This window comes from Mixophyes fleayi, chromosome 5 (genome assembly GCF_038048845.1).
Source record: "Mixophyes fleayi isolate aMixFle1 chromosome 5, aMixFle1.hap1, whole genome shotgun sequence".
Lineage (NCBI taxonomy): Eukaryota > Metazoa > Chordata > Amphibia > Anura > Limnodynastidae > Mixophyes > Mixophyes fleayi.
In genome coordinates this window covers 170,512,671-170,533,388 of record NC_134406.1, presented here as the reverse complement: position 1 = coordinate 170,533,388, position 20,718 = coordinate 170,512,671, and the positions used below count along the sequence as shown (strand labels likewise).

At 39.9% G+C, this 20,718-nt stretch overlaps 1 protein-coding gene across 1 annotated transcript in view; it reads right to left on the bottom strand.

The window, feature by feature from the left end:
• FARS2 (phenylalanyl-tRNA synthetase 2, mitochondrial) overlaps nt 1–20,718 on the bottom strand; it is a 347,780-nt gene that overhangs the window by 232,798 nt on the left and 94,264 nt on the right. Inside the window, exon 3 of the mRNA XM_075213015.1 lies at nt 10,650–11,254. Within this exon, the coding sequence (XP_075069116.1) occupies nt 10,650–11,254 (605 nt within the window). The remainder of the gene's footprint in view (nt 1–10,649; nt 11,255–20,718) is intronic.

The window sequence follows — 20,718 nt, the reverse complement described above, 5'->3', positions numbered from 1 at the left end:
CACTACAGTCCGAGAACTACATTTGTGCTCCACCCTGTTGGCTCAGGTCCCAACTTCGAGGAAGTCCCGTAAGAGAGGAGGACGTAAGAAGAGAGGTGCTTCTGCAGTGCTTGAACTGACAACTGGCATGGTCTCTTTTGCCTTTCCGCCCATGGACGAGGACTTTTCTGCCGGGCCCCCTATTGTGGAATATGATTCCAATGAATTTAGACATTTTTGGTAATTGGGTGTCTGGAATCCGCCCTAAGGAGGGGGGGGGGGGGGGGTATTGTCAGGATCTGCCTGCAAGCATATGCATTACATGCTGCTTTGCCTGGCAGCTCCTGACGCTTTACCATTACACCAACAGGGATGTAGTGACAATGTATTCAAATACATATATTTAAATATGGAGTTGGTCCACCTTTTGCAATAATAACAGCTGCCACTGTTCTTGGAAGGTTTTCCGCAAGATGTTGGAGTGTTTCTGTGGAATTTGTACCCAATCATTCTGTAGAGCATCTATAAAGTCAGGTGCTGATGTTGGGCGAGAAAGCCTGGCTCGCAATCTCCGTTTCAGTTCATTCCAAAGGTGTTCGATGGAGTTGAGATCAGGGCTCTGTGTGGGCCAGTCAAGTTCTTCAACACCGAACTCATCAAACCATGTCTTTGTAGCCCTTGCTTTGTGCACTGGGGCACAGTCATGTTAGATCGAAAAAGGGCCTTCCCAAAACTGTTGCCACAAAGTTGGAAACATAGCATTGTCCAAAATGACTTGGTATGCTGAAGCATTAAGATTTCCCTTCACTGGAGATAAGGGACCTAGCCCAAACCCTAAAAAAACAGCCCAGTACCATTATCTCTCCTCCACCAAACTTCACAGTAGGCATAATTGTCAGGATCTGCCTGCAAGCATATGCATTACATGCTGCTTTGCCTGGCAGCTCCGGCTTTTGTCCTTATTATTGTATTGCAGCAGTACCTCTGATTACCAGAGGTGCTGTTATTGTGCCTTTCTTGTTCGCTTTAGGGGTTAATTTGTTCACTAATTATTCCATGCACCTTGGGTGTGTTCTCATTTCCCTTATATATACCTGTCACTCCCAGCACACATTGCTGGTTATCGTTGTCATATCCTGATGTTACACCCTGTGGTTTCTTCCTCCTGCTTGCTCCTGTGATTATGCTGCATTGGGATCTCAACATACATTCTGCTGACCTGTTTTCATCTGTGAACCTGGTACTTTCCTGTGCACCTCCCTGTACTTGCTGCCTGGAATCTTTCCACATCTCCCGTTTACCTGCAACTGTGTATACCTGGTAATTTCTACAAGACCATTATTACATCATCTGTTCAGTCTCTTCAGCAATAAACTTGTATGTTTTTCACCTTATTCATGGCTCCTCAGCTGTATTCCTACATTGATTCGTGACAACAATGCAGCCAGGCAGGTAACGCTCTCCTGGCATCCAGCAAACCTAGACTCGCAATCTGACTGCCAAACAGAGAAGCGTGAATTGTCACTCCACAGCACACGTTTCCACAGTCTAGTGGTGTTATGCTTTACACCACTGCATCCGATGCTTGCCATTGGTCTTGGTGATGTGAGCTTGCATGCAGCTGCTTGGCCATGGAAACCCATTCCATTAAGCTCCCGCAGCACAGTTTTTGTGCTTACATTAATGCCAGTGGAAGTTCAGCACTCTTCAGCTATGGAAGCAACAGAGCGTTGGCGACTTTTATGCACCATGCGCCTTAGCAGTCGTTGACTCTGCTCTGTCATTTTAAATGGTCTTCTGCTTCATGGCTGAGTTGCTGTTGTTCTTAAACGCTTCCACCTTCTAAAAATACCACTTACAGTTGACCATGGAATATTCAGCAGGGATGAAATTTCACAAACTGTCTTATTGCAAAGGTGGCATCCTATCACAGTACCATGCTTGAAGTCACTGAGCTCTTCAGAACGACCCATTTTGTATCACAAATGTTTGCAAATGGAGACTGCATGGCTTGGTGCTTGATTTTATACAACTCTGGCAATGGGTCTGATTGCAAAACGTGTGTAAATATTGCACCAGGAAAACCTAAAAACTCCTTATGATCTGACTATTGATTCATTTTAATCATATATTATTATCACAAATTATATTCACAGATTCTCAGGAGAGGTGCACCCACACATTAGATAAATCAGAGAAAAGAGAGAGTGTGATTGCCGGGGCACTCTATTGGTTAGGTTTATAAAATATGTCAAATAGCTTTATTGATATACATTAAAATAATATTCAATTTACATAAAGTAGGTAAAAAAGTATTAGCGGAATATAAAAAAGAATGTGACAAAAAGTGGAACCAGTATAAGTAACTGTTAAGATAGCAGCTAAACAGCCGCTAAAAAGCACACCGCCCAAACTCCTATTAAATAAGACATTACCCCATATCAATCCATCAGGATGCAAAATACATTAATATGTTGCTAACTTCAAATGGAGATAGGGGAAAAAATAAGATAACTGAATAAATTAGATCCCGGGAGTGACTGTCACAAATCCGAATGATATTTAGTGGATCCCTTGTATCTGCCAAAGCGTAGAGCTCACTCAGGGGCGTGGAGTCTAACGAGTAGGAGGTTTTCGCCAGTGACAGTATGGACTTCGCTGCTCCTATCCCGCAGGTCGCAGTTCCCAGAATGAGTGTCGGTAGAGTAAATAGTGGAGCTTGATACAGCGGATAGGTAACGGTTAGTCAGAGAGACACTGAAGGTAATAATGATTGGGTCAGTCTCATAGGAATGCAAAGTAACGATGATGTAGCAGGAAGAAGCAATGGAGTGGCAATATTGTAAATATAAACTGGAAACAACAGCAGGAAAGTCCTTGGTTCAGCGGTAGTACAAATGGGAGTAATAGCTGAGTAGAACTAGCTGATCCATAGTTGGTAACTCAGAGCAACAGCAGGTGAATTACTGGTACAGCAAGTGTTCCAATGGAAGAGATGATGAAGTAGAACTAGCTGATCCATAGTTGGTAACTCAAAGCAACGACAGGTGAATTACTGGTACAGTAACAGTTCTAATAGAAGTGACGATGAAATCGAACTAGTTAGTCCGCAAGTGGTAACTCAGAGCAACAGCAGGTGAATTACTGGTACAGCAACAGTTCCAATAGAAGTGATGATGAAGTAGAACTAGCTGATCCGCAAGTGGTAACTCAGAGCAACAGCAGGTGAATTACTGGTACAGCGACAGTTCAATACAGGCAGTAATGGAGTGGAACTTATCTGATCCTTGGATGGTGATTCAGAGCAACGGGTGAGTTACTGGTACAGCGGCAGTTCAAATATAGTAGCAGTAGTGGAATCGAACTTAGCTGATCCGTAGATGGAGATTCAGAGCAGCAGCAGGTGAGTACCGGTGCAGCAAGCAGTTCTATTAGCGGCAGCGGCAGAGAGGAGTACAGCTTATCCAGGACTCTCGTACGAGCAGCAGCGGGTGCGTCAGACTGAAGGAAGTCAGATCCATACCGAGAGTGAGTAACTCGAAGAACAGATATCGGACAGAGGAAAAATGGGAGGTTTAAATAGCGCTCCAAAATGCTAGAACCAAAGAAAACAGATAGGAGGTCATAAGAGAGGGTAATTGGTAGCACATGCGCAGAACAAGATGGTCTTTCAATATATCTTAAGAAAATGGTCAGTCTCTGCTAATAGATCTACTTGTATATAGAGGAGCGGGCGGCGAGCTTATCTCACCGACGCGCGTTTCACTAATGTCTTTATCAAGGCAAAAACAAAGGATGGAAATGCGAATACTATATATGGCATGAGATATGGACAGTTATTATAGCGCCGCACCTACGTGGTATCCCATAGGACTGTATACTAAATAAGTTGTGCAGTATAGATGTTTGCATCGACAAACTGACACATGTTAATAACACTCTACATTAATAAATATACTATTGGGGCTAATAATGGTATTGCCTAAGTTATTAGGTTTATATGGAATGAAACGTTGTGAGTTTTGTGAAATGAGACGCTGACAACAACTGTGACACTGTGTATATAAAATATCGAATTTGGCTGTTTATTAAACAATTACTGCAAGATCAGCATCTATATTCAGCAGTCGAACATGGACTACACTACAAAGTATCATGGAATCTCATTACAGGGTGTTCCCTGTTAATTAGAGCAACATCTATTTGGTCACTCCTGGGATCTAATTTATTCAGTATTCTTATTTTTTTTCCCTATCTCCAATTTAAATTAGCAACATATTAATGTATTTCGCATCCTAATGGATTGATATGGGGTAATGTCTTATTTAATAGGAATTTGGGCGGTGTGCTTTTTAGCTGCTATCTTAGTTACTTATACTGGTTCCACTTTTTGTCACATTCTTTTTTATATTTCGCTAATACTTTTTTAACTTACTTTATGTAAATTGAATATTCTTTTAATGTATATCAATAAAGCTATTTTGCATATTTTATAAACCCGGCAATCACACTCTCTCTTTTCTCTGAATTATCTAACGGGTCTGATTGAAACAATTCAATAATTAACAGGTGTGGCCAAATACTTTGTACATATAGTAAATATCTAAAAAAAACAACAGTATATCATCTTATTAAATAACATTCTGCCTGTGTATCTTTCCTGTCAGGTGTGTGGGTTTATTAGCTTTGTGGTTCAAATAATGGGTGGAACTACCATTACTAGTTTCCATTCAGAAAAAACAACAACAATAAATATTCCCCATGTTATTAACTTTTACTGCATTTTAAGACAGCTTACCCACTGATACAAGTGCAAATACACATAATCAATGAACCAATTTCTCCAAAGGTGAATGTGTCTGTCTCACTTAAACTGATGTTTGGAGGTATAATGAGTGTTAATTGTTTTTTTACTTTACTTCAATTGCAGGTTATCAAACAGGTACAAGAACCAGTGACACAATTTCCAGCCAAAACACTTAGGGGCATATTCAATTAGCGAAAAGTGCGCGTTCTTGCGGGTATTATGGTACCGCATTAACGCAGATTTTTGTTCGCAAACCTATGGGCTGCGAACGAAAATCCACGTTATTGCGGTAACGTGTATTACGTTTCGCGGCTGTTCCGGCGCGTTACCGCAAATCCAAAAGCTAATTGAATATGCCCCTTAAAATATACAATTCCTTAAGCAGAAGGGAACCATGACACCTGCATAAGACCACTAAAGAGATTTCAAAATATGCCTGTTGATAATCAAAACCTATAAAATTCTAAATAATGCTTTCAAAAATAAAAAAAATAGTTTATAGTTATAGCTTATTTTTTATCAATTTCATATGTAGGTTGAAACAGAAACAGCTGAGAAGGAGGCTTAAAACTGGGTGAGAAACAGCCAAACTCTGCTGCCAAGCTACTTAACTATGCATGAAAACGTAGGGACTGGGGTGCAGAAAAATGGCAGCAGGTGCTCTGGACTGATGAGGTAAAATTTAAAATATTTGGTTGTAACAGAAGGCAGTTTGTTCGCCGAAGTGCTAGAGAACAGTACAAAAATGGGTGTCTGCAGGCAACAGTGAAGCATGGTGGATGTTCCTAGCAAGTTTGGGGATGCATTTCAGCAAATGGTGTTGGGGATTTGGTCAGGATAAATGGTATACTCAATGCTGAAAAATTCAGGCAGGCCATAGAGGTACCTTCTTTCACATCTGGTGGTCTTGCCCTGTCATCTCCTCCTTCTGGGATAGAGTAGCTTCTCTCCTTTCCTCCCTTCTTCAATTCCCTATCCAGAAGGATCCTTGGTCCTTCCTCCTTTGCTACCCTATACAAGATGCTGATGTCCCCTCTGCAAAATTGGCATCGCACGTTTTGGCGGCCGCTAGGAGCCTGATAGCCAAATCCTGGAAAAGTGCAGCACCTCCCCGAGTCTCCTCTCTAAAGTCCTATGTCTGGTTCATTGCTAGCATGGAAAAAATCACTTTCCACCTCCGTGATAAAGACGATAAGTTTTATCAAATCTGGGCCCCTTTGTTACACCATTGATGTCCCCAATACCTCCCCTCCTGTGGGTTGACTCGTTCGTACCAGATACTTCTGTTTATGATAATCCCTTAGATAAAGCTACTTCTCCTGAGGTCTGAGACACCGACCTGTTTTATCTTACCAGCATAGACGACCCCTCCCTCCAGCCCACCCACTTTCCTTTATAATAATAAGGATATTGTCTGTGTCATTACGTTTTTCAGTTTTGTGCCACATGTTGCTAGGAACAGCAATTACTAATATGTACTGTGACAGTGATTGCCTTTTTTTTCTTTCTTGTATTATGTCTCTGTTATCTATTTGTATGCTGGCTGTCACCTAGTTTGTTTGAATAAAAATTTGAGTTATAAATTCAGGCAGGTACTTATCCATCATGCAATACCATCAGAGAGGCGCCTGATTGGCTCCAAATTTATTCAGCAGCAGGACAACAAGCCCAAATATACAGCCAATGTCATTAAGAACTATCAACAGTTTAAAGAAAAACAAGGAGTCCTGGAAGTGATGACATGGCCCCAAAGAGCCCTGGGGGTAAAGGTAACAAGCTCCGATTTTGAAAATCAAGCAGGTGTTTCATCTCGCAGATGTATTAAAGTGAGATTTTAGGTAAAATCGCCAGAGATGTGTTTCTGTCAAAATTTCCAAAACCGATATAGATCACGAGTTTGCTTTAAAAATCGATAGATACAACACGCTGCTTCCTAGCTGCGTGATTAGTAAACACATCACTGTTACACTGGTCTGCCTATAAAGCCAGAGGTCTGGCGGCTGTCAAAAGTTTAAAAATAGAGAAATGTTAAAAAAAAAAAAATGTGGGGTTTCAACGCCCAGAAACTTTTGACCCTAGTGCTGCCAGCCTACTGCTGGTTGCGAGAAAATCAGGGAAAAATTTGCGTGGGATCCCCCCGATTTTCAGGCAACCAGCACTAGGCAAACCAGCCAGGGTGGTTGGCACTATAGCAGGGGGACACGCGGCAGGGGTTGCCTGTCATAATGACAAGCCAACCCCAGGCTGTTCAGCACTGGACTGGAATCCATAAGGTGTGGGGTAAGCCGAAAAAAACGAGTGGGTCCCCCCTCTAGGAAGACCCAGCCCAGTGCTGTAAGCACTAGGGCTCTTCCTACCCAGTGGGCTGTGGGAAGTAGGGTAATATTGGTGAATTAGTAGTTAAAAAAAACAACAGATGCCATTTTGTTTTGTGGAACTACAACTCCCAGCCAGCAAAGGCTGCACCAGCATACCCATGGCAGCCAGGTCATGCTGGCACTTGGAGAACCACAACTGTCTACATGGCCTGACACCCATGGCTGGCTGAGACCTGTAGTTCCACAAAACAAAATGTTTAAAAAAAACCACAACTTTTCATTAAAAATAATCCCAAACCCCCAAAAATACACTAAACACCCTCATTCATACCACATAAATTTATTAAAAAAATTCAAACCCCAATATACTCACCGATCTGAATTCTTCATCTGTTGTCAGCAGCTTTTAATACAAATGTGTTTAAAAACCATGTCCCAAATAATTTGTAATTCCAAATGTCCATGCTTGAAAATGTCCGAAATAATTATAGATCGAAATGTCCATGCTTGAAATGTCCCAGAATTATTTGTATTACAATTACCCATGCTTGTAAATATCTTCTGTTGTTCTGGCCAGAAGGGCCCCCTTGTTGCTTGCAGTCTTCTTATCTTCAGGCAACAAGGGCCCCATATTTGAATATCCAATGCTTGAATAAAATAAGTAACCCAATTTACAAACAACGTAAACTTTTGCTTGTACAGTGTACAAACAGCCCGACAATAATGAATAGAAGCCAGTCGCGAGGTCTATTTATAGTCTATGGGGAATAACCATAACAGCGTGGGAAATCCCCATAGACCTCTCGGCTGGCTTCTATTCATTATCGTCGGGCTGTTTGTACCCAGCCAGCATGACCTGGCTATCATGGGTATGTTGGTGCTTGTAGTTCTACAAGCATCAGCATGCCCAGACTGTTTAGGGCAGCCTGGGCTGGCTGGGACTTGTACTTACACAAAACGGTGTTCATTTCTTTTTTAACTACTAATTTGCCAATATTACCCTACTACCCACAGCCCACGGGGTAGAAAGAGCCCTAGTGCTTTCAGCACTGGACTGGGTCTTCCTAGAGGGGAGGCCCACTCGTTTTTTTTCTCAGCGGACCCCACTCCCTAGGGAATCCAGCCCAGTGCTGAACAGCATGGGGTTGGTATGTCATTATGGCAGGGGGACCTCTGCCGCGTGTTCCCCTGCAATTGTGCCAACCACCCCGGCCACCCCGGTTTGCCTAGTGATGGCTGCGTGAAAATCGGGGCGACCCCACGCTAATTTTTCCCCCATTTTCATGCAATCAGGAGTAGGCTGGCAGTATTAGGGTTAATAGTATTCGGGCAGGAGGACCCCACACTTTTATTTTTTTTTAGCATTTCTCTATTTTTAAGCTTTTGACAGCTGCCGGATCTCCGGCTCTATAGGCAGACCAGTGTAACAGTGATGTGTTTACTAATCTGGCAGTTAGGAAACACAGGAGAGTTTGCTAAACATGGGAGAGTTAGCAAAATCGCAGCAAATGGCCAGAGATGACCAGCGATTTTGAAGATCAGAGTAAACATCACAGCTTAATACATCTGGCGACTTGGGGACTAAAATCGGACCTTGATACATTTACCCCCTGATCTTAACATCATCAAGTCTGTTTGGGACTATATGAAGAGACAGAAAGATTTGAGCAAGCCTACATCTACGGAAGATCTGTGATTAGTTCTCCAAGATGATTGGAACAACCTCCCTCCCGAGTTCCTTCAAAAACTTTTATGTGGCTTAGTGGCTAGCACTTATGCCTCACAACACTGGGGTCAGAATTTCGATTTCTGACCACTGCCTTATCTGTGTGGAGTTTGTATGTTCTCCACGTGTATGCGTGGGTGACCTCTAGGTGCTCCGGTTTCCTCCCACATTCCAAAAACATACTAGTAGGTTAATTGGCTGCTATCAAATTGACCCTAGTCCCTCTCTGTCTGTGTGTGTGTATGTTAGGGAATTTAGATTGTAAGCTCCTAGGGTGCAGGGACTAATGTGAGTTCTCTGTACAGCGCTGCGGAATTAGTAACGCTATATAAAAAGATGATGATTATGATAATGATGAAAAGCTGTGTGCAAGTGTATCTAGAATAATTGATGCTGTTTTGAAGGCAAAGGGTGGTTACACCAAATATTGATTTGATTTAGTGTTAATTCACTTTGCTTATTGATAAAAATAAACTATTAACAAGTCTATTTTTGAAAGCATTCTTACTACGATCGTTTCAGCACATCTCACTTCATCAGGTGCCCTCTGTCAAGGTTACGCTGACTTGATGCTGTTGCCTGCAGTTTTACTTGATGGAGGCTTCTTGCATCCTGAGAGCTTTCTGCTGAGCTGCTGTAGCCTACAGCAAGGCCTTAACCATGTCCTCTATGTTTCCTGGGTTTTTCTACAACTTTGCAGCCACTGTTAGCAAGGACATGTAGCATACTGCAAACAGTCTCTGCAGAGTATCACTACTTTAATACTATTTTCTAAGCCGGCACAGGCCTGCTGTTGCTTTCAACACGGGCAGATCTTTCTTGCAAGCTTTTGCTCCACCAATTTGTGACCGGGTCCGGTACCATCTCCTGGGGTAGATGGTGTTTATAGCAGCCGAGAGACTTCATACAACTCAAAAGGCTTCATGCAACTATCCTCAGCCTGTTTTATTCAGAAAGAAAACAAAAGAAACCCCAAAATAAACACCGGCTCTAACTAAACATAGGCTACTCCTGACTAAAAATGAAGACAAAACAGAAGAGGTTCAAGCACAGTAACTTACAGACAGATAACAGGCTTTCTGAAAGACTGACTGAGCTAAGCTGCAGCCTTTTACCAGCACTATTCAGGTGCAACTCCTGATTACCAGCGAGCTCACTGGTACCCCGGAAGACCCAGTTAACAGGCCTAATGGATGAGCCCGCCCCCTCTCTCCATTCATAAGCCCCAGTACCCTTTTACGGCTTTTCAACAGGCCAATAGCCCTTCAGCAACTCACAGATACTACAGACAAACATTCTCCAGGGGGTTTTAAAAGCAGTAGCTTAGGAACCTAGGTGAAATATACCTGCTTTCAAACACCAATCCAGTGACTTTGTCACAGGATCTATATCTATAAGTATATATAGATATATTTCTATTTATATGTCTCTAATATAAATATATATATATATATATATATATATATATATATATATATATATATATATATATATATATAGAGAGAGAGAGAGAGAGAGAGAGAGACAGACAGACAGACAGACAAACGTACAAAATATCATTAATGCAATGGACACCGGTCACAAAAGAAAATCTGAGGAAAAAAATACTATTTTCTAAACTGTCATGTCAAAAGCCTTACCTCGCTATAACACATAAAAATGAATGGAAGACATTTTTTTGTCTGAGCTATTACATCTATAATGTGTCCCACACATTTTAATAGCATAGACAATATTTATTATAACAATGTAATGATTATCTGGTACTTACGGCTATAGGTACAATCATCAATTAGTACATCAGGTTCTGCATATTTACCTCGTGACTTGAGAACAGACGGACACCTTCCATCTGATGAAACACCGGGTAATGGCTTCTGTCAATTTCGTCACGTCGATAAACATCCCCCACTGCCAGAAATGCGTCCAGTCCTGAGTGCATCAAATCCCACTGATGGGCTGAGGTGTGAGAACGAAGCATATGAGTATGATTTAAATAGTAATTGTCTCCTTTATTTCTACTAGGATGGTCCAAAGGAATGAGTAATCTGTCAAAATTCTGCTCTGTTGTGACAATTGGGCACAAATTATCATAAACAGAAAATAGAGGATTTCCAAAGCGTCCTATGTATTCTCCATAAAAGTGTTCCTTGATTCTCTCTTTTATCAGCCACAATGGATGGTACTTTTGGTTGTGCAGGTTCTTCTCAACTAAAGAAAGGATTTTACTTGTCACATTGGTGTAATTGTCTCTAGGAAACTGTCTACCAAGTAGTTCCACTGGACTAGAAATATCTGTTGTAGAAGTCCTAGAGGTTATTGTTTGCAAACATTCACGCTTTAAACATGGTGTAACCAAATTATTCTGGGTCTTTGAAAACCTTGAAATTGTGGCATATTGAAGAACAATCTGTACTGAATTTCCTAGAAAAACATAAATTGAAAAAAAAAATATTATACTTTCTGCAAATAGAGTTTTGTTAACTTTGAGCTGAGAGGTACACAAAAAGAAAACATAAAGAAAAACAATTAAACAATGTTCTAGTAACATAAAATACATCTATTCACTTTTTTTAATCGTATGGGCCAAACTGCCCATGGGACATTTATGCACCCTTGCTCTCCCACAAGCCCCATCAACGCAACATGATTTCTGGTGGTGTGACCACTGGAGCTTCCATGTTGAAGGCACCAAGGGGGGGGGGGGGGGGGGATCTCCATATTTTATGATAAATAGCTTATTCTCTGTAATCCCAACACAGAAATGTAAAAATAGCTGTGGTTGGGAAGGAGTTAAAAAGTGGAATATCACAATCAGTAGCTTATAACATTATGCATAATAATGAACAGTGTGGGAGAAAACCCATCAGATGAAACTGTGATTCATCCTTCACCTTTTGGAGACATTAAATTAACATTAGTTCATCTAACCAATTGAGGTCACTCAATAGGGTTCTTTTTCCTATCGACAAGGTTATAATAACACATTTTGGAAAAGAATGTGCATTCATTTAAAAGGACACAAAAGGTGAGCATGCAATAAACTATTAGTTCTTATAAAAACTAAAACTTGTTGTGAATTGCATATGTATGTTTGTGTTTTTTACTTAAAATACAGTGTTATACATATATATCACGAAGCAGAAAACTTCAGAATGAAATACAAATGTGATTACTTAAACTAAATAGCTTGATCATACAGATATTGAAGATATCAAATAGGAGTTTATTTACAGGATAATGTAGTTTTGGTGTTCAATTATTTAATAAAAAAAGGTATGAGGAATTAGTGGTGCTATATAAATAACTGGTGATGATGATGTATGTAATTGTATAAATATGCTCTGATTGCCATCTTCACTAGAATTTTATTTGATTGGATTTGTAATGGAAAATGGTTGCAAATAGCAAAAACATTAAATTAGCTTTTTCATGAATCTTTCCAGTTACATTTAGGCAATTAGTGCAAACAATAAAGTGTATGTAAATTTAAACAGACTAGTTGTCCTGTGTGTAGGCATACTACTATAGCATGCAAAAGTGCAGAATCACTAAGAAAATTCTTGCTTTTCGAAAGAATAGATACTTTTTTTTCAAGGTACCATTAACTTGACCTACAATTATTATTTTTATTTCATATAACGGTTCTATCTATAAAACTTTACATTCATCAAAGAATCCTCCATTTGCAGTAATTTCAGCTTGGCAGACATTTGGTATTCTAGCAGTCCATTTTTTAAGACATTCATGGGAAATTTGTTGAAATTTACATGATTCAGAAACAAAAGTGTAAATTCTCGTTTTCAAAGCTTTTTTATATGGAAGGTATATAACACACGTTCACAAATTCAAATCATCCATCGGCTCAAGAGGAGCAAATAAGTATGGTTCAGGCCAGGAGAAGGGGACTACAATTAAAGTGGTGGAAACTTTTTTTCTTCTTTTTTTTTTTTTAAGCGAACCTAAAGCATTCTGCATGACATACATTAGTGCCATAGAGATGGGTGACATAATTTTGGTGGGCTGGAAAAAAAAAATAGAACAGAGACCATTTATTAAGTCATATATTTTAGATTATGTTTAAGGTGTGTATGACTAGGTTATGTGCACATTATTATATAAAATTTTCACCTTCTTCATGTTCTCAGTTTATATGGATGTACACAGAAAAACCTGTGGCTAATCAGATCATCAGAATATTGTCAGCACAGCCAAACAGGTCATCAAAATGTTCCTAGAAGAACAAAATGAGTGAACACAAGTTGTGGGACCTCTATATTTGTGTGACTGTAGAAACAAGGGCAGACCTGAAGAACCCCGAACCATCACCACCTTTAGGCACTCTTCAAATCAGTAGCTCAGGGATTTATATGTATAGTTAAAATATGTATAACTGCTCAATATAAGCACAAAAGGGGAAAGATAAGCAGTGGTAACATAATTTTGAAACATAAAACTATGTCACCTGACATTTGCTCAATCCATAAAAGCCACCCCATGCTTCTTCTTAAGCGGTTGATACTGTAAAACAGTAGGAAACAATCCCTATTAATTTCTTTAACACAGCTGCATAAATAATCCATAGAGCTCAATGTTACGGACAGAAAAACTGGGACCGTCTTGGGAAGTTTAAGCCATGTGGGAGTCATAAGGATGAGAGAGAGGTCAATTGAGTGTGAAGGGGGCTATACATTTAGAAAATTATTATTATCATTCTTATTTATTTATAAGGCGCCACAGATTCCGTAGTGCTGGATACAGAAGCAACTAACAAATAGATAATGTAATACATGAGTTTGAGTAATGTTATAGGAACTCACACAGAGTGCAGTAAAAGACATGACAGGAAGTACGAGGGACAGGAGACAGTCATAGGACAAAAGGTAAAGAGGACCCTGTCGGTGAGGGCTTACATTCTAAAGGGAGAGCTTACATCTCTGACCTCGAGATAAAGTCAGAGATGTAAGGAGGAGAAATGTTGGTAAGGGCTTTGTAAGTGAGGGTAAGGAGCTTGAACTGAATTCTGAAATGGACAGGGAACCAATGAAGGGATTTATGGAGAGGAGAAGCGGAAGAGGTGCGGTGGGAGAGGAAGATGAGCCTAGCCTCAGCAGTCTATATGGATTGAAGGTCAGAAGCGCAAGAGCGAGGGAGACTAGTGAGAAGAAGGTTGTAATAGTCGAGACGAGAAATGATGAGTGAATGGACCAGGATTTTGGTTGCATCCTGAGAGAGGAAGGGACAGATTTTCATAATGTTACGGGGGCAGATGTGGCAGTATTTGGTAAGGGACTGGATATGAGGGGTATAGCTGAGGCCTGAGTCAAGGATGACTCCAAGGCAGCGGGCTTGGGAGACAAGAGAAAGAGAGATGTTGTCAACCAAGAGGGAGATAATGGAAGTGATAGCAACATTGGCAGGAGGAAAGATGATGAGCTTGGAATTAGAGATGTTGAGGTTCAGGAAGCGCTGTGACATCCAGGTATTTACAGCAGAGAGACAGCTTGATATTCCTGAGTTAGGACAGCGGGAGAGAGGTCAGGGGAGGAAAGATAGATTTGCGTGTTATCAGCATAGAGATGGTTTTGGAGGCCAAATGATTGAATGAGAGGTGGTGTAGAGAGAGAAGAGTAGAGGGCCAAGGATAGAGCCTTGTGGGACTCAAACAGAAAGAGGAAGGGGGGGAGGGAGAGCCAGAAGCACACACACTAAAAGAGAGGCAAGAGAGGTAGGAGGCAAACCAGGAGAGAGCTATTTTGCAAAGACCTAGGGAGTGAAGGGTGGTGAGAAGAAGAGAATTATCGACAGTGTCATAAGCAGCAGAGAGGTCGAGGAGTAAAAGAAGGGAGAAGTGACCATTGGACTTAGCTGAGAGTAAGTCTGGAATACTGATTAATTATTTAAAAAATATGACAATAAAAGGTTTCCATATTGGTAAGTAATATATCTTTAATCACCCCCTGATAGTAAACTAATGATTAACAATTGCATAAATGTCAGTACTCCATGCACAATGCACAGTCAAGTCCATAAATATTGGGGCATCGATACAATTCTCATATTTTGGGCTCTATACACCACCACAATGGATTTGAAATGAAACAAACAAGATGTGCTTTAACTGCAGACTTTCAGCTTTAATTTGAGAGAATTTACTTCCAAATTAGGTGAACAGTGTAGGAATTACAACGGTTTCTATATGTACCTCTCACTTTTTAAGGGACCAAAAATAATGGGACAAACTAAACAATCCTACATCAAACTTTCACTTTTTAATACTTTGTTGCAAATCCTTTGCAGTCAATTACAGCCTGAAGTCTGGAACGCATAGACATCACCAGACACTGGGTTTCATCCCTGGTGATAATCTGCCAGGCCTCTACTGCAAATGTCTTCAGTTCCTGCTTGTTCTTGGGGCATATTCCATTCAGTTATGTTTTCATCAAGTGAAATGCATGCTCAATTGGATTCAGGTCAGGTGATTGACTTGGCCATTGCATAACATTCCACTTGTTCGCCTTAAAAAAACTCTTTGGTTGCTTTTGCAGTATGCTTCGGGTCATTGTTCATCTGCACTGTGAAGCGCCGCCCAATGAGTTCTGAAGCATTTGACTGAATATGAGCAGATAATATTGCCCGAAACACTTCAGAATTCATACTGCTGCTTTGTCAGCAGTCACATCATCAATAAATACAAGGGAACCAGTTCCATTGGCAGCCATACATGCCAACGCCATGGCACTACCACAACCATGCTTCACTGATGAGGTGGTATGTTTTGGATCATGAGCAGTTCCTTTCCTTCTCCATACTCTTCTCTTCCCATCACTCTGGTACAAGTTGATCTTTGTCTCATCTGTCCATAGGATGTTGTTCCAGAACTGTAATGGCTTTTTTAGATGTTGTTTGCTAAACTCTAATCTGGTCTTCCTGTTTTTGTGGCTCACAAATGGTTTACATCTTGTGGTGAACCCTCTATATTCACTCTTGTGAAGTCTTCTATTGATTGTTGATTTTGACACGTATACACCTACCTCCTGGAGAGTGTTCTTGATTTGGCCAACTGTTGTGAAGAGGTTTATCTTCACCAGGGAAAAAATTCTTCTGTCATTCACCACAGTTGTTTTCCATGGTCTTCCGGGTCTTTTAATGTTGCTGAGCTCTCCGGTGCGTTCTTTATTTTTAAGAATGTTCCAAACAGTTGATTTGGCCACACCTAATGTTTTTGCTATCTCTCTGATGGGTTTGTTTTGATTTTTCAGCCTAATGATGGCTTGCTTCACTGATAGTGACAGCTCTTTGGATCTCATATTGAGAGTTGACAGCAACAGATTCCAAATGCAAATGTCACACCTAGAATCAACTCCAGACCCTTTACCTGCTTAATTGATGATTAAATAACGAGGGAATAGTTCACAAATGTCCATAAAATAGCTTTTGAGTCGATTGTCCCATTACTTTTGGTCCCTTAAAAAGTGTGAGGCACATATAGAAACCGTTGTAATTCCTACACCGTTCACCTGATTTGGATGTAAATACCCTCAAATTAAAGCTGAAAGTCTGCAGTTAAAGCACATCTTGTTAGTTTCATTTCAAATCCATTGTGGTGGTGTACAGAGCCCAAAATATGAGAATTGTGTCGATGTCCCAATATTTATGGACTTGACTGTATATAACAAAACACTAACATTGGCAAAACATTTTTCCAGCTTTGATTGCTCTTTTCCAGAAGGCTGAAAATGACAAAAGGATGTACTTTGAAATCAGAAGAGTTAATACTACCGAGAAATTCTTGTACATGGGGATATTCTGGATAAGTAAATCATCATAACAATTCTACCTTTTCCAAATCTTCATCCTTGGCTTTGTCCTCCACTATTCCATCTTCTCCAATTCCATGACATTGGTTTCAAACATCACTATTCTACCTCATGCAATCATTTGTCTTCAGCTTGTATCTCACAACCAGTACTCTCAGGACTAAGCAGCTTGTCTGGAAGTGGTATGTCTCTGATAGCTACTCCAGCAAGTATTCTTTCCTGGGAGCAGCCAGCACGTGACATTCTGCTTCTCAGTGCAGATTGCTGCCTGTTCTTACTTACACCACACTGCTGATCTGTTTTTTACCTGACTTACATTCCTGATCATTCTATCTGATTTGGCTCCTTGTAACTATATGATTCTAATTTGGGATAACTGATCACCCACATCTATTCCCAAACATCTATTCTTTGGGGTCTACACCCTGCAAGTTTGCTTCACTCCAAATAGTAGCAGTGAAAATGTGAGGGCAATAGGGTATCAAATGACTTATTTAAAAGAAGAAAGGGGCTAGTATAGATGGAAACAACAGTTATCTCACTAGCTCTCTGAAAGTGTGATTATACAGACTAATATAATGCCTTGTTTGGTTCCTTCTGACAACTCCCCCCATCCTTTCTTAATTTCCCAAATAAAACTCCTGCATATGCCTTATCTAATTTATTTTGTATAAAGCCAGTTGACTAGTGGACCCCATCAACAATTATGTCTGTATGAGTGACAATGTCCCCCTTCACCAGCTGGAAACGATTACTCATCTTTATTTGTTTTGCACTACATCCACCCAATTCATTGTTACTTTTGTTTAAATATTTCTTTCATTTAGCAAGTTCTTCCTTTGAAATTATACATATGGGAAGTTTGGATATTAAACAATAACAAAAGCTATTGTACAAATATTTACTGGAATTAACTATGTATATTAAAAGAATAATAACTCAACCTAATCTTTATTATTTTAAAATGTAATGCATATTAACTTATATCCTATTCTTTTTTTAATGTCTTTCTCAGGTGTGGTTATGACCTTTAATGGATCCCAGCACATTAGTTCACACAACATAATAGACAAACAAAAGCTGCTATATATGCCTGTCTCATTAGCATAATTTATATCTGCTTCAAGTCTTTGTCTAACCAGAGAAACACCAATGACTGATGCATAGCATGATGGGCGAGTTAGTTTAGTGAGTCCAGCTTACTGAATCTTATAAAGGGCTTGAAATACACAAACCTTATCCACAGATTTAAAGAAAAATATGTGACACTAGGCTTGACAATATACTTAACATTGCACCACTACCAAAATCAGTTGCCTTGCTATCTATAGTTTAAACTTGTTTCTGATAAAGGACTGCTCATAGATCTCAGCATGCCCGGCCTTAAATGTGATAAACAAAATAAATATATCATCCTTCATCAGAAGGCAGCTTGGGCACAATCAGTGAGGCATTAGTGACTTCTCTGATTTATGTGCAGTCTGAGTAAAAATAAAGTACAATATATTTAAACAATCATCATCAGCAGCAGTTATTTATATAGCGCCACTAATTCCACAGTTGTGTACAGAGACCTCATTCACTTCAGTACCTGCCCCATTGGAGCTTACAGTTTAAATTCCCTAACATACACACACAGGCAGAGAGAGAGAGACTAGGGTCAATTTTTGATAGCAGCCAATTAACCTACTTCTATGTTTTTGGAGTGTGGGAGGAAACTGGGGCACTCGGAGGAAACCCACGCAAACACAGGGAGAACATACAAACTCCACACAGATAAGGTCATGGTCGGGAATTAACCTCATGACCCAGTGCTGTGAGTGCTAACCACTAAGCCATTGTGCTGCCCACACAATATTAAGATAATAGCATTTTATCCTTTCATATTTACTGAATCTTTATTTGGGTCCAACTCCTCTGCCAACCATTAAATTTTCCTGGTGGACACGTTATAATATAGATTGAAGAAACATTTCCTTAATATGAAACATGAGAAAGGGGGTTCACAGAGACAGTACAAGCAAACTTTTTATAGTGTTCTGTTATACTGTCAATATAGCACAATGTGCTTTCACTGATATAAAATAAACCATTAATGTGATTTATTAGTCAATATTTAATTAACACATTGGTAATAAAGACTATAGCACAGTTCAAGAAGTAAATATTTTATTTTAAGATTAGCACAATAGTTCAAAGATTTTAAACTGTGTTCTCTTCACTCCAATAGAGAACCATTAATTACAATGATACCGGGAATAGCATTTGAAGATCAGTTACTTTAGTGGAGATGATTACAAAATGTTTTACAGTTAAAGAATATCAACAGTGCTGACATTTTGTATCATATGAATTATGGCATTTTAATAAAACTTTCAGTGTAACTTACTTGCAATTGTGAACAATAGATAAAATTAAAACAAGTCCTTGGAGAAAAAAATGTTATTTACCAAGGTATGCTGTATTGTGAGTTTCTACTAATAAACAAAACAGGTGACTGCTCTAACTGTGCGGGTTTTCTACAGCACAATACAAAGGTTTCACCATGTCTGTGGGGATGCCGGATTTAATAAAATATGCCAGTTTTACTAAAATATCTATACAAGGGTGTAAAAGTATACACACCCATAATAATAAGCTTTCGGCTATTCAGTGCAAGTTAGAGAATGAAAACAAATGTGTGATTGCTACTAGGAAAATTTGCATTTGTTAGTAACCTCCTTATTGTGTACTCAAACGTCACTTTGTAATGGGACGGCTCTCTATTGAATAAAATAGAGATAAAAAAAAAACATGGATAGTTAATATGTGCAACTAAATGGGAAGAAGCAAAACAGAACTACTAAAAACTATATTAAATATTTTATCAGTTAATGCATTAGGCCTTTTCACTGGTAAGTATGAAATGAAACATTCACATAATAACTATACAATGTGAGACATTTATGAAAACTGGAGCAAATTTTCTAAGCAGCACTAAAAAATGCAAACTCTGATTTGTTGCTATGGGTGACCTTTTTCCTGTCAGGATTCCTAGTATGAACACCATGGAGAGTTGTGGTAGTGAAACAGAACGTCTTTATTATGAACACAGATCACACAGAAAATACATATGTGCAGTCATTGGTTAACAGTATGCACAGGCCATAGAAACAGTAGGTACCAGGTATAGCTTGAAAACTGCAGCAAACTGGTGTCCAGTTATACAGCTGAAGTAGACTGAACAGCAGGTTAGTCAGAAGGCACAAGAACACTGGATGGTCGATATGCAGATACAGATATCAGGATTACCAGGTTAGATTCGAAGCTAGGGCAGGAAAGACTGGTGTCCAGGTATACAGATAAAGTGCAGGCACAAGGAAACACTGGACATCAGGCACAAATGGTGAGCTGCAGATGCAGGTTGCCAGGTTTAGCAGTTGACAGGAGGAGACACTGAAAATCGGGCACAGATGGCGAAGTGCAGAATCAGGTTAATAGGTTTAGCAGATGACAGGAGATCCACAGGAGAATCAGGCAAAGGAAGATAAGACAAGCCAGGAGTCAGAAGCTGGAAGATCCACAATAATTCCAGGGGGTAATAAGGAGCAAGGTCAAACAAAGTCAGGGTCTAGGTCACCATAGAAGGTGACAAACGTAGAGACAAAGCAAGAGTCAGATGCCAGGGAGAAGTCAGGATTCAAACAGGACTTTCACAGGGTGACCAGCAGCAGCAAAGACATTTCATAAACTGGCACCAATTTGCAAAAAAATGCAGTATTTTAAAGGCCAGCTACAGGTGATCAGGAACCTGTTGAAACAATGTAAGCTAAATAAAATAGTTAATTATGAAGGGCAAAAATGGCCACATTTTCCTCAAAAGGTTTCTACATATATTTAGTGGTGATCAGAAGAACAGCTATCAGGGATAGAAGTAGGGTGTGGTTCCTACAACATCAGCTTTCATGGATGATAATGTATCTAGAGCAGTGGTTCCCAAACTGTGTGCCATGGCTCCCAGGGGTGCCTCAGTGATCTCACAGGGGTGCCACGGACAGGGCTGGTGGTAAGCAAGGCGGGAAACTACTT